We start from the raw sequence: 13,567 nt of genomic DNA, 5'->3' as shown, positions 1-13,567 counted from the left end.
CGTACAATGCAGTCAAGGATGGTCGTTGCGGTTTCGTGACTGCTTCCGATCTTAACCTGATATTAGCCAAATTTATGTACACGTTATCTGGTTTATGATTGCACGAGGAACATTAGTCGAACATTTCTGTTAGATGCTCAGAAACGGGAGCAAAATTCTCTGGTACTTACGTTATTTTATTTAATTCAACATCTGCAATTAGAAACTTGGTTTAATGCAACATGAATTCCCTAGGATGTATTTATTCGCTGATGTTCGTCGTGGAAGAATGATGTACCGACGATGCAACTGCTGCACGCAATATTTTAAACGCAATGATAGAATATCCATAGGGTCAATTTTAAGAAATACATCGAAGCAATATTTATCGTCGATAGTTGAATTGGCCATGAAACGAAGGCGAATTAATCAAAGGACTTAAACTTAAGATTTAGGCTAAGAACTGTTATTGTTAAAAATATTGTTACGAGCATTGTTAATAAAATATGTGAAATGTTACAAATTGCGTATCATTCTCGCACCTATTGAACCAGTAATTACAGCTGTTGTTATAAGCGTTAGCTGAATGCTGGCTGAGAGTTCTCGTGAATTGCAAGTTGTAATAGTGGTCGTGCTATTCGTCTATCGTGGCATCGGGTAACAAAGGAGCTCGCAAGACTCATTTTTATGTATATAATTATTTATATCATCAATTATAATGAATATATAGTTATGTACAATATTGAATCTCATTCTTTAACAATAACATCAACAACATGATTAAACAACGTTCCTCATTGGTACACAAATTGTAAATGTACAGATAAAAAAGCATTAGATGAGGTCAATGAGGCATCGAAGGTGGCGTACGCTCAACGCGTTTTAAATTTTCTCTTTATACATTTTATAATTCCCATATATATTTCGAATCATTTTGGTATTTTGTTCGATTTGTTTTTCCTCCTTTTTTTTGTTGTAGGTTCTTTTTTATAACGTTAAATATACATATATATATTTATATATACTTATAAGTATATATATTTATATATACTTTGTTTAGATACACACGTCCCACATACACACAAATGCGCCACGTGTATCCGTGCGATGCACGAAAATACGATTACGGGTGATGATATCGATTGAATCGGTGCATGATTTAATTATTAAAGAGAGTGCATGAATAATTTGTATCTCGCGAGCAGCCAGGCGTGAGTTTTTCTCCGTAACAGCCGGAGTAGTAACGTATAAAAGAAACGATTGTCTACTTTCTCAACGCGTATCGCATGTAAAAATGAAATTAAAAATAACAACTATATTGTACGATTATTAAAAGAAAGAAAAAGAAAAGAATAATAACGGGAGAAATATCGAAATCGAAGGATATTCACTCGTTTATCAAGTAAAATACTACAGCCTGGCTTGTCCTACACGACGCAAGTCTCGACCAATCATCTAACTCTACACAAGGCTCCGACAAATTTCATTTTTTTTTCTTTTTATCACTTAACGAACGATTTCCACAAAATCTAACGCGCAAACTTTTGTTTTCGTATATAATCGCGTCAAGGCGAGGCAGGGTTGCCGAAAGTCCTCCATCTTGATTTCAGCGATTCTAAATGACATTAGCTCGTCAAATTTCAGTCAATCTACACGAGAATTGACTCGGCAAGAACAAACATTCCACGGAAAGAAAATCATTCGTTCGCGAATCGTGATTTCTTCTTCGTTTATTTTGTAGTGTACGTATTTTGCCCCTGGAACATTTCTGCTCGCCCCTCGAGAAATCGAAGCTCCACGAAATCGGTAAGCAACGTTGGCTCTCGTACAGTTCCTTTCTTCGACAAAAAGGGAAAGAGATTTCTCGAAGTTCGATACACGAAAATGTCGGTGAACAAGAAAGAAAGAAAGAAAGCGGAAAAGAACGCAGAGAAGCACTATCCGTTCTGCGGAATATAATAACACGCAGATGAATTTGTAGTAATTACACGATCGAAGAAACGACTATTCGTTCCTATTTTCCGTTCCGTCGATACGTACGACACACCTTCAACTTTTTCTTCGTTCTTTACAAATTTTACCTGTCACATTCGTGGCTGTAATTCTTTCAAACATTCTTCATTGTTAAAGCAAAGTGTTAAAAATAAATTTATACTACTTCGACGATTCGAAGTAGTACTTCGTCTACCGTATAACGAGGAATAGTCACTTTTTACTAATTGTCACCGCCATCGAACGTTGTTTCGATCTATTGAAAGAGACAAAAAGCTGAAAGCGTGTCAATAGTAGCTTCTCGCTTCTATCGTTTACCATAAGGTTACATTCGCAACCTACAAAATGAACGCATAAGTATCGATCTGACATCGAGGAGAGAGGTACATCGATCAACGCGGTTCCTCACAGATCTGCGTACGAAGTAATAGAAAAAAAAAAAGAACAATGAAAATACTTGGAAATCAGGAGCAACGAATGACACGTTTTGCGGCTGATGCTGCACTTTGATTTGTTCTTGTGTTTTTTTTTCTTTTTCATTTTTTGGTTTCATTTCTTTTTTTTTTCTTTTACATTCATCAAGCCATCCGATTCGCACGCCTCATCGGCCCTTCTCGCCTTAATCGAGCCATACATAGAAAGTTATATACAACGATATAACACGAACTGCAGTGGCAGTGAATAGTGCATATGGATATTGCAAACAGTAGCAATGGCGGTGGCGGCGGCGACTCGTAATCGCGATACACGGCAGCGTCTACCACAGCTACTTTATGTCCTCTTCCCGTGGATAATAATCAATCCGTTCCATGTACCATTTGCACATCTACTCGACAACATATTGTCCGATATCGGATACGATCGAGCACAAAACGCGCGTTCACACGTGTACCGTGTGCCGCATTGGTCGGATCGCACGATACTCCCCTCCGTGTTTGCACTCCTCGTAATTCCGCACGCGCGAATCGTTTCCCCTGGGTTCCGTTTCCCGTTCTTCTTTCTTCTCACGTTATCACCGTCGATGTAATTATAACTCATGTATGCGTGCGTGCGTGCACGCGCGAGCACCGTGCATCATTCCTGTCTCTCTCTCCGCGTATGTGTGTGCGCGCGCGCGCGTTTCCCCGCAGGCACGCGTATGCGTTCGAGAGAAATAAAGGGGATGCCTGTGTGTCGCGTGTGCATGTTGTCTTTGTGAATCTATACCGTAGTGACTGTGTTACCATATACATGCACTCGTACATCTCGTATGTGTATCATTACGTGTGCGTGTTTCAGTCATGTTAGTGACAGAAATAAGGGAAGGGGCGGACTGGGAGAGAAAGAGAGAGAAAGAGAGAGAAAGAAAGTGAGAGGGGGAAGGAGGAAGAAGTATTTCGTGTATAGGTGTATCCGTGTAATTCATTTTTTATGTATGCATATCTTTGATTCGTTTTTACATATATACATACATATACATATACATGCATACAGACATATATACATACATACATACGTATATACGTATATGGATGTAGGTATACATATGTACGTTCGTATGTACACACTCGGGAGTTTCACAAAAATATATAAAAGAGAGTGTCTATATATACATATATATAGGTATGCGCATATATATGTATATATTATACTATATATACGACTATATGCGTATAATCGTATCGGTACATAGTTCGTTAATACTCAAGTCGCGTGGAAAGGGGTGTTTTTTATCGTAATTATTAGATCTTCGCACATGTATATACATACATGCACACATACATACGTACGTACGTACATCCGTACGTACATATATACATACATCCGCACATGCATACACGTTTTATGTATAGAACCTGTACAAAGTGCTTGATTGAGATTTTTATCGTTAGACGCAAAAGAAGACACTCAAGGTAAAGTTTACATATAGTCCTGTACTCCTGTTCGTACCTAGTCCGCTGCGACGTTGCACGCGTCGTTTGCAGACCGTTCGATCTAAGACTAAGCGTACAAGGTGACTGCTGCATCTACGACAGACTGTGCAGCGTTTGCCCGCGAGCAAATGTTCAACGAAAAAGGAACGAATATATGGATCGACGCACCGCAGCGTTCATTTACGCCTCGCTAATGAGGACGCTAAATATCGTGGTCAAATGTTTTACGGATCCGTTGAAGAAACAAGTGCCTCGATATATGTGTGTACGTATAAGAAAACTAATTGCACAAATATCGAACATCTCGGTAGAGTTGCAAAAAAAGAAAGCAGCGAATCGTGTCTGGGAGTGGCAATTCGCAAGAAAGTAAGAGAACGGGTTAAAACGTGAAGCGTGTCCAACAGCAAAAGAGAAAAGCGAATCGAAGCGGTCCGTTTTAGTTGCACAGATCACCCTGTACACGCGTATGCACGGACACGTGTACATACGTGCACGCATACCCATTTCCGTGCAATGCTGACAAGGCAAGATAGAAGATCACGATACAGGAGACGAACACACGGCTGCCTTGCGAAATGAACGATGCATTTACGTGAAAGAACGGTCCCGTCGGTGCAATTCATCTCAATCAATTATCGTATTCTTCTCTATTTCTTCCTCTTCCCTCCCCGTTCCGCATTTTTTTTGTGTTTTTTTTTGGTTTTTTTTATACAGTTTTACCGTCGAACGACAGCACATTCACCTGTTCTGTACCTATTTACATCCTGAATGAGCTACAGCGATGGTATACGTTAAGTCGCGAAGGCGATTACAATTCCTCAGCGATCAGCCTTGAAGATGTTCTCAAGCGTTTACAGTTAAGCTGGTTGCTTCGCATTGCTTTATTGTTTTAATTATATTTTCCTCGTTTCCTCTGTTATACTCTGTAACTCCTCTGCTGAAATCATAAGGCGTGGTATATTTTAGTCACACACAGTTTTACGCATCAGAGTAAGCCGTTCAGTCCATATACCGCCTTCCGTCGAAGACGTGCGTTTTGATGTCTTAAGAAGATTCGGAGAGCTTAACGTGTAGCTACCCTCGGACCGTGTTTCATCATACCGCATCCCCGGTATCCCTTTCGCCGTTTCTTCTTTCTTCTCTCTTCCTCCTTTCCCATTCGCGGATCCTCGTTACCTTCGTCCGTTTCCCCTATGTATCCTCTCCAACATTCGTCACGATGTTCCTTCCGTTCGTTTCTTCTTTATCGTCATCTCCGTCCCATCTCTTCTCGTCTCGTTACACAAACACGCCTCAACGCAGAAATGTTCGGTCACGATGCGAAAATGAATCACGCAGCGATAATTAGCAAGGAGCGGAGAAATTTGCGGGCACTATAAGAGGGAGAAACCGAATCAGCTACGAGTATTGACGAAACGTATCGCTGGCTGACACGTAACCAGCGGAGAAAACGGACGTGTTGGCGACTCGTTCTATGGACGGGGTGTTTTGCGATAATTCGTTGAGGTCATGAGAACGTCGTACCACGATGCCAGCCGATCGAAGACTGATGTCGATTCTGTAGGGATGACGAGCGGCATGATGGTTTCTTCCTTTGCGTGATTAAATGTAGGAATAAGGTCCGTCGGTGAGGGCGCTACACAGCAACAGTCAGGAGGCGTCGTCCTTCCCTCGAGCTCCTCTGCTCGGCTTGTATTCCAGACCTGGGTCGAATTGCATCAGCACGAAAACCTGCCGATTCCCACGAGTAACGATATTATTAACCAGCCTAATAGTTGTTAAGAAAAAAAAAGAAAAACATCCATTCGTTTTAACGTATTTAGTATTCCCTATGTTCTTTCTTATATGTATATAATATTACACGCTTGCCTTGCAGCAGTCGAATAGAAAACTGTTTAATTTTTTTCACGATTTGACAAATCTCTAAATAGACATCAGTGATTAATAAATGAGTAAAAACGTTGAATTTTTTATATTATACGGTATGGTGGTAATGAAAGTGACAATGGGGATATCGCAAGGGGTGAGAATATTGGCAATACTTTAGTACCTGATCTGTAGGCAATAACGTGAAATCATCCGGAGGATTTGTGATGACGTATCGTTTCGATGAAGCGTCGCACGACGAGCTTGTATCTCGAAACCTAAAATTCCATCGTATATTAGCTGCGTGGTACGCTCGTAGCTGGCCGATAACTCATAGTCTAAGCTAATAATACACAATGTACGAGAGAACTAAACTAAACTAAACTAAACTAAATGCTGGCAACAGTAACTAAACACTAAACAAATAAATGACGTAAAGACAATCGTAAAAAATGATGGGTATTTGTTGGATGAAGGCAACTTACGATCGTCGTTTGTCTTTTCATGGCGCAAAAACGCAAAATGCAAAAGTATGCGGCAAAAAATCAAAAGTCACATAGTAAGTACAAGAATGGTATAGTAAAGAGATAATCAATGGCAGTGTAATTGCAGCAGCGTGGTGAAACATATTCTTTTCTTTTTTTTTTTTTTGTTTCATTGTTCAGAAATATAAAGTATACGTAAAATATTCGTGTAGAGTAATCCAATAAATACCATCGAGAGAAGGAAAAAAGTCCGGTACCTGTACCTGTACAGACCAATGCACAGCATTCCATACGACTTTAATGCTGCGACAAAGAGGTCACCGTACTTGCCTCCTTCGCCATATTGGGCCAACGGCCCGTCATACAACGCGATTTGACCCACTCGACACCGGTCTCTGTTGGCCAAACTGTCGGGTGTACTGCACAGAAGAAAAGAAGAAACCAAGAAAACCAAATTTACCACTATCGAATTGTATTCTACACTTGGACAGCCTCTCAGTTGATTTACCTGTAACCTCCTCGTAGACCTGCTCCTTCAGCAAGAATTAATTCTAACTCGGGCGTCGCTCCACCGGTGATTAGAGATCGGATTAAAGTCAGCGCGTTCTGGTTGAAATACGTCTGTTGAGAAAGAAGAGCCATCATTCGTCGAGACATCGTTAAACAGTCGTAGTCGTTTTTGATGGACATATGGCATTTTTAGAGTGGCACAAAATAGAGAGGACTGTATGGTTAGGAATTGTTCGTTATACGTTAAGTTCGTAATTGCAGAATATCTACTGACCGTCGACATTAACGAATCTAATACGCTGACGGCAAAGGCAGTACCGCAGGCAAACGGTTGGGTAAGGTACAGTTCTGTGTCCGGATCATCGTCGTCGTCCTGGTCAAGGAACTGCACGTTGCTATCGTTTACGAGTTCTATAACGACAACAAATATTAGGCGTATCGGCATTCTTCTTCTTCTTCCTCAAAGAACGGTTAGAGAAGTTTCGTACATACCTGTAATCATTGGCACGTTTGCTCCGTAAACGGAACCCCGTCGCTGCAATACGATTGGGCTGCCAACTGCGGTCAAATTATCTTGTTCATTATTTGCTGGAATTGTCACTTAACATTTAATTACGTTTACGCGATAAAACTTGGTTAGTCGACGAGCATAAAGATTAGTTAGAACAGTGTTCGCAACGGTTCAGATCGGTATGATTAACGACGAACCTTGGCTGAGCACTCCGATGGTGTCGTCGAATGTCATAGCTTTGATATTAAGGGACGCGAGGATGGCTTCCTTGTCGGCGAGGGTGGGGTCATCGTTGCTAGGCACTTTAGCCGACAGGATACAACACATGTCGCACAAATTCACGTTAACGGCACGCAGATCTGCTCTGCTCAACGGCGAACCCTACGTAGACGTATCAAACGTTAAACCTCCATTTCGAACGCATAGAGAGTCCAATTCATGCGTGATCCGAATTTTACCCAACTTTTGCTTTTGAAATTGTAGGTAACCAAGAAACGTTTGAAAAAGATAAAATCATATGAGTAAACCGACCGAGAAACGATTCCTTACGTTTAACACCGATATCTTCGGCAAATTCTGCAACATCTTCCACTCGCGGCGGATGTAATCCACAGACCCAACTATTACTACGTGTTTAAGCTCGTGGTAATGAAAATTGGAAGCTCGTAATGGCATGACAAGGTTTCTCAGTCCGATGAGAGGAGAGTCGGGATCAGCGAACAGACAGACAACGACGTGCCCGTTCAGGACTGTCATTGCCGCCTGGTTACGATCCAGTATGCAGTCTTCGAGGTTACGGGATGGACTCCAGTGGAACATGCCCGTCGAGTCGTACTTCATTTCGGTCTTCTCGAAGTCAAAATCCTTCGCCTGGTCGTCGGCGATTCCGACTTGCAGCCCTCCGTTGCTGTTCACGTTTGTACCGCCCGAGGCTCTACTCGTCGGCCTGTAAACGGATATTCGATTTTCTACCGATTTTTGCGACCGTCCATCAACTCTTACGTCGCGTCACGCGTTATTCAATCGGAATGCGCGCGACTACGCGCGACATCAATCCTTTTCAAGTCTAATCTTATCGCTTTCTGTAACACCTTTATTCTAAACTAATATCGGAATGCTCAAGCTAGTGAACGCCAACAGGAATTATTAAGTTAAGCAAACAATAATAAAGAGACTATTCTGAATATATTCTAAGAACAAAATAAAATACTATTTTTTTGTGCAATTATTGTTATTTGGAACATGTAGGTTTGATGTGGAATTGAATAATTCTCTATCTTGCCTTTATTCGTTTCAGTAAACTGTGAAAATTGTTTTGTTGCTTCTAATTCAACTGACATAGCGTTAAAGATAATTGAATATCGTTTCGTTTCGAGTATGTGTCGACGTATAATATATATTGGCATTAAAAATACATATTTTTACGCGTGCATAAAAAAATTGCTTGAAGAAAACAGCGGAGCGACGAGCAATAGTTAAGAGCAATCGAGTCTGCACACGATTCGTGTAGGTATTGCGTGGAGATCAATAACGAGGCAGAAACAAACGTTTCAAGGTTCTCTTATCGTTAGGAATATTAGTCATGCGTATTTTTTATGGACAAGCATAGTCAGAAGGTTTGCTAAAATACCTAAGAATGGTCGTAACAACTATAATTTCGTAGCAACATGTGCAAGAGCGGTAAACAACCTCGAGCCGAAAAGAATTTCACCAATTTTTTAGACTACGTAGAACACGTTTCGAATTAAGAAGAATGTACATTTTACAGAGAAGAAATAGTTGAAACAACAAGAGGTGGTCGTCGTGTTAGAAATAATAGGGCCGCGTGTCGTTAAACGTTTATATAAGTGGTAAGCATTCTGTTAAATCAGACGTGTGAGCAACGACGCAAAGCGTAAGCGTTCGCATGCGGCTTGCAGGCTAATTTCCACGTCGCAATCAATCGCGTGCACGATCAAATCCACAGCAGAGAATAGAGTAAGAGCGGCTCGACGTGACAATTAACATAACAAAAGAAGCATACATGAGTTTTTTGACTTCGTAGGCGAGATGGTAGCCAGGGTATGCGGACTCCTCTTGCGATCTGGAATCAGAAGGTATTTGGAACGTCGAATTCGTCGGTTTAAAGACGCTCTTTTCTTGATTTCTCACTATACAACGTGAAATCGTATTATGGAAGGAAACGAAAGAGTAATGGAAAATTTAGTATGTCGATGCTAAATGATGTTAATGATTTTTATAACCTGTTCTGAGATCTAAAAACATCTCTTTACTGTAGATCGTTCATTAAATTATGTATAGTTTTCTATTGAAAGTATCTGTCGATTCTGGCAACGCGGAGAAACCAGTCCGCAGCTCGCGTCGATTCGTAGAGAATTAATGTGTCCGCGTATGAATTAAATGCGAAATATGCGTCACACAAGCATAGCAGCAGTTTATTAGAGAAATAATTACTAAATGCTGAATGCTGGAAACAAATTCCATCGAGAGTAAATTAAAACAAGGGGCAAAACGAAATTACGTTCTAATGCATTGCGTGCTGTTCAACTTTCTCCATCTCACGTTCTCCTCTTTTTCTGTCCTTTGTATATAGCGGTGCAACCACGGTTCTCTCGTTTTTTGTGTTAATCAGAACAGAAAGGATATACAAAAGCGTTTGTTGCATGTTTGGTCGGTACTTTTTCCATTGTCTTAACAGTTGTGCAGCACCATGTCAAAAGCAAAAGCTGAATGTGCAATTTTTAATGCATATGCGAACATTTTTGTGGACATACGAGGCGTGTGCAAATTTCTTTATGGATATCTTGTACACGGAGCAATCGCAGTATGTGTGTATGCCTGTAGTTTATTCGCGAACATATATAGACAAGCCTATTTGTTAAAAATAACGTTAACGTATTCGTAGTGTTTCGAACAGTGTATTTTATGACGAATGATTCTTTTTCTCTAATTTTATTTATATAAAATAATATATTCTCGTTTAACGTTCACCAATTTAAAGGAGATACTTCCTAAAAAGACACCTTCTATATAGAAAACTATACATGTACAATGCAATTGCACTCCCTTGCGAAATATCTTTGCATGAAAGAAACAGATCCTAGAAAGATGTACGGTAATATTCTATGCAGAAAAGGCACAACCTGCTTCGATTACGCGATTTCGTTCCATGCAGAGCGAGTATTGATAATCTGCGGAACGATGTTTAAAGTTTACAACAGACATGAAGAACGACCAAACTCGTGATCGATCGAGACGATTTATGAGAATGATTCTGGATCGCATGGAAGTTCTCTACCGAGAATAGTAATAAATGAAAAGTTTAAATGATACAATAGTAGGTATTAATTATCATTTATGCTCGATAACTTTAAGAAACATGCTAATTAAAGGAGAAGACGAAAAAGTATCTGTGTAATCCGTTTCTAATTCTTGTTTCGAAACTTTGTCGGGTTAATCAGAGTATCTGTAACGAATATTTTACAATGTTCTTAGTGTAACGTGACCATCGTCGATATATATATGTACATACACTCAGAATAAAGAAAATCGCGGTCAATTTGAACGATATGTAATAACGTGTGTACCAAAAATCTTGAACAATCCTTCGAATCGTGCAATTATAAAAAAGACATGTACACAATATATAAAATCAGCTGGAATTTGGCACGGCGATAAAAAATGTGTAGTTGCAGATAAAATAGCGAGGAAAAATTCACCAGGTACGTGATCATGTACACACAATTGCAATGTAACAACGGTATTATCATTGCGTGTCTTTGGTAATCACATGTTGTTCAATTCTCGGTGCGTGGAGAGTGTTTCGGGGACAGTGAGTTGAATCGCGATCAAATTTTCTCCCTCTAAGACAAATGGCACGCGTCCAATTGAAATTCTCAGTAGTGAAATTCACACGCCGTTGTTATAACAGAATAAAAGTGTGACGGAGTAATAATCGCAGGTGATAAAGAATGCGAACAATGAAGAGCGAATGCGTGGACGATACATGTATCCAAGTTCTATACATGAAAATGAACATCGAGTGACTGAAACGAAAGGGATACCTCTGATTGTACGGTTGATTCGGACTTGACAGACTGTCGTTTGTCACTCGATTCACGTTCGGTTTCACCTTGTTGACCTGCTTCGTTGAATTCATCATGGTCATCCCGACGGAATTCCGGTGATTTCTCATCGCTATAACATAAAACGATAACACGTGTACCTTTAACCATCGATGCTTGTCCGTTTCGATCGAACAGCGTGGCGATTCGAAGCTTACCGTTTGGGTCGTCTCGGTCGCGACTAATCTCACCTAAAAAATTCATAAATTCGAATTAACTGCCGCGCAGGGATTTCCTTCGAACGTAGCTAATAGACAAAGCAACAATGATTAAGATAATTACTCGGTGCCACGTTGATCGTGACCTAGCTTCCTTCGTTATAACGCGTTTTGTTTTTTTTTCTTTTTTTCATCGACAAGAGCCTACAACCTCATGCTTATGCATACTTCATCGTAAATCTTTAGCACGTGCCATCTTGTAAACTTCGAATAACTAGAATTGCAACGGACTGGCGAACTACATATGGTTCTCAAGAATACGTCGAATACGCTGCTCGTAATGCTGTTTAATGGAAATGAATTCTTACCAGGTGTCACGACGTTTTAATGTCTCATAATTTTTTTTTAGTGAGAGAAAAACATTCACCATTTGCAGGAATAAGAATTGACATACTGACGTATTGTAATTTTAAATCGAACTAAATGGAGCGATATTTTTCAACGAGAAACGCGTTGATCGCGTAACAATATCTGTATTAATTTAAAGTGAACATTGGTGCGCTTATGTCTTTTTAAATAGAATAGAAATAAGATTTCTGTTGCGATTTAGTAGAAGCAAATTTGACGTATCGATGAAGACCAAGCAACGTCCACGACGCAAGGCAATTCTTAGCCATTACGGCACGTGCTCTTTGCAGAAGAGAAGAAAAAAATAATTAGGCATCTGTCGCTGTAATTATAGAAAGCATCGGCTATATTCAATATAAAACAGAGAAAGTAAAATACAGAATCAGACAAATGTGCTCTGCCTAGAACGTTACCAGAAAGAAAAAGAAAAGAAAACGGAAATACTGTAAATACAAATGTGTCTCTCAATCTACCGTGCTCTCTACACAACTATGTATATCACGTCTTTCGTTTATACTCGATAAACAGGGTTACACAAATAAAACGTATAATATGACAATAAACTATAGTATATTCAGGACATATGCGAGTCACACATATCAAAGAAGAAAAATTGTAGAAAGTGTTCTAAGCATCCTAAACCAAGTAAATATATCTACATAGAACACAGAAAATTGTTTGGAAAGACTGAATGTTACTCAAAATATTTCAATTCAAACAGCATTTCTCAAACTATCCGTAGAGTTTTTCGAATAATAAAAATCCCGCGTGACTTTACTCATGGCGAGATGCAACATTTCCGTGTAATTCCTCTTTCCAATACGCGATTCAATTGCACAAGGAACGCTAAAGAGTGAGAAACGCTGATGTTTTTAAATTCCTGCTTCACTACTTACGCAGACGAACACCAGTAAATGTTTTGCACATGTTAATTACCTATGGAAAGGTTTATTATTTGCCACGGACATGATAATTAAGCAATTTAATCTTTATAGCCGATCGCGAATGATAATCGATGTTGTTGTCTCAGTTCATAGTACTTTGCACCCAATTAACGTAACCGATAATTTATGAGACTCCATATTTACTGTCTATGATAAAAAATTCGATGAAATTAATCATTGTGTTTTGTCTATCATAAATCAATGCTGCTTCGAAACTATAACAAACAGCAAACAAAATCTATTACAGAAAATAAACATAATCGATGCAACACTGTCTAGAAATGATGAAATTTAATCGTGACTGTACGTTTTCTAAGCGTTATATTATTAATGGGGGGTGAGCTAATTATTTAATAAAGGAAAAAAGAAACGAATAAGGGAAAGGAAAGTAATGTGCCGTCTAATAACGAATACAATAACGTGATAGCATGGTGGAAAACTACGAAAAGAATAAAATCTCCTACGTTCGTGAGAAACTAATAAAACTATTAAAGTAAAACGCAAACTATGATGTGTCTACGATACATGCAATCATCGAGACCGGAGAAAGTAGCAGATGTAATTGTTACATCGCGATGCAAAAATCGAACGCTTCTCTCGATTGTAAATAATTTCCTCGACTCCTTTCTACTTTCTCCAAAATCGGTGCGTGAACAAAGTAGCGCGTCTTTCGATAC

The 13,567-nt window shown here is 39.5% G+C and overlaps 1 protein-coding gene across 32 annotated transcripts in view; it reads right to left on the bottom strand.

Moving 5' to 3' along the window:
- Positions 1-4,844: 4,844 nt before the first annotated feature.
- Slo (calcium-activated potassium channel slo) overlaps positions 4,845-13,567 on the bottom strand; it is a 73,028-nt gene continuing 64,305 nt past the window's right edge. For 18 of the 32 annotated variants that reach the window (XM_076897112.1, XM_076897141.1, XM_076897122.1 and 15 more), the window contains 11 exons: positions 11,539-11,571; positions 11,321-11,453; positions 9,280-9,339; positions 7,806-8,202; positions 7,454-7,637; positions 7,238-7,333; positions 7,020-7,156; positions 6,744-6,856; positions 6,493-6,654; positions 5,935-6,028; positions 4,845-5,615 (listed from right to left, as the gene is read on the bottom strand). In XM_076897112.1, coding sequence (XP_076753227.1) covers positions 5,535-5,615; positions 5,935-6,028; positions 6,493-6,654; positions 6,744-6,856; positions 7,020-7,156; positions 7,238-7,333; positions 7,454-7,637; positions 7,806-8,202; positions 9,280-9,339; positions 11,321-11,453; positions 11,539-11,571 — 1,490 coding nt within the window. In that variant the 3' untranslated portion in view covers positions 4,845-5,534. The remainder of the gene's footprint in view (positions 5,616-5,934; positions 6,029-6,492; positions 6,655-6,743; positions 6,857-7,019; positions 7,157-7,237; positions 7,334-7,453; positions 7,638-7,805; positions 8,203-9,279; positions 9,340-11,320; positions 11,454-11,538; positions 11,572-13,567) is intronic. The other 14 variants (XM_076897177.1, XM_076897329.1, XM_076897320.1 and 11 more) reach the window with 5 other exon arrangements.

The sequence above is a fragment of the Xylocopa sonorina genome, chromosome 1, assembly GCF_050948175.1.
Source record: "Xylocopa sonorina isolate GNS202 chromosome 1, iyXylSono1_principal, whole genome shotgun sequence".
Classification (NCBI taxonomy): Eukaryota; Metazoa; Arthropoda; class Insecta; order Hymenoptera; family Apidae; genus Xylocopa; species Xylocopa sonorina.
The sequence above is the reverse complement of the archived record's forward strand: the minus strand, read 5'-3'. Positions and strand labels throughout refer to the sequence as shown.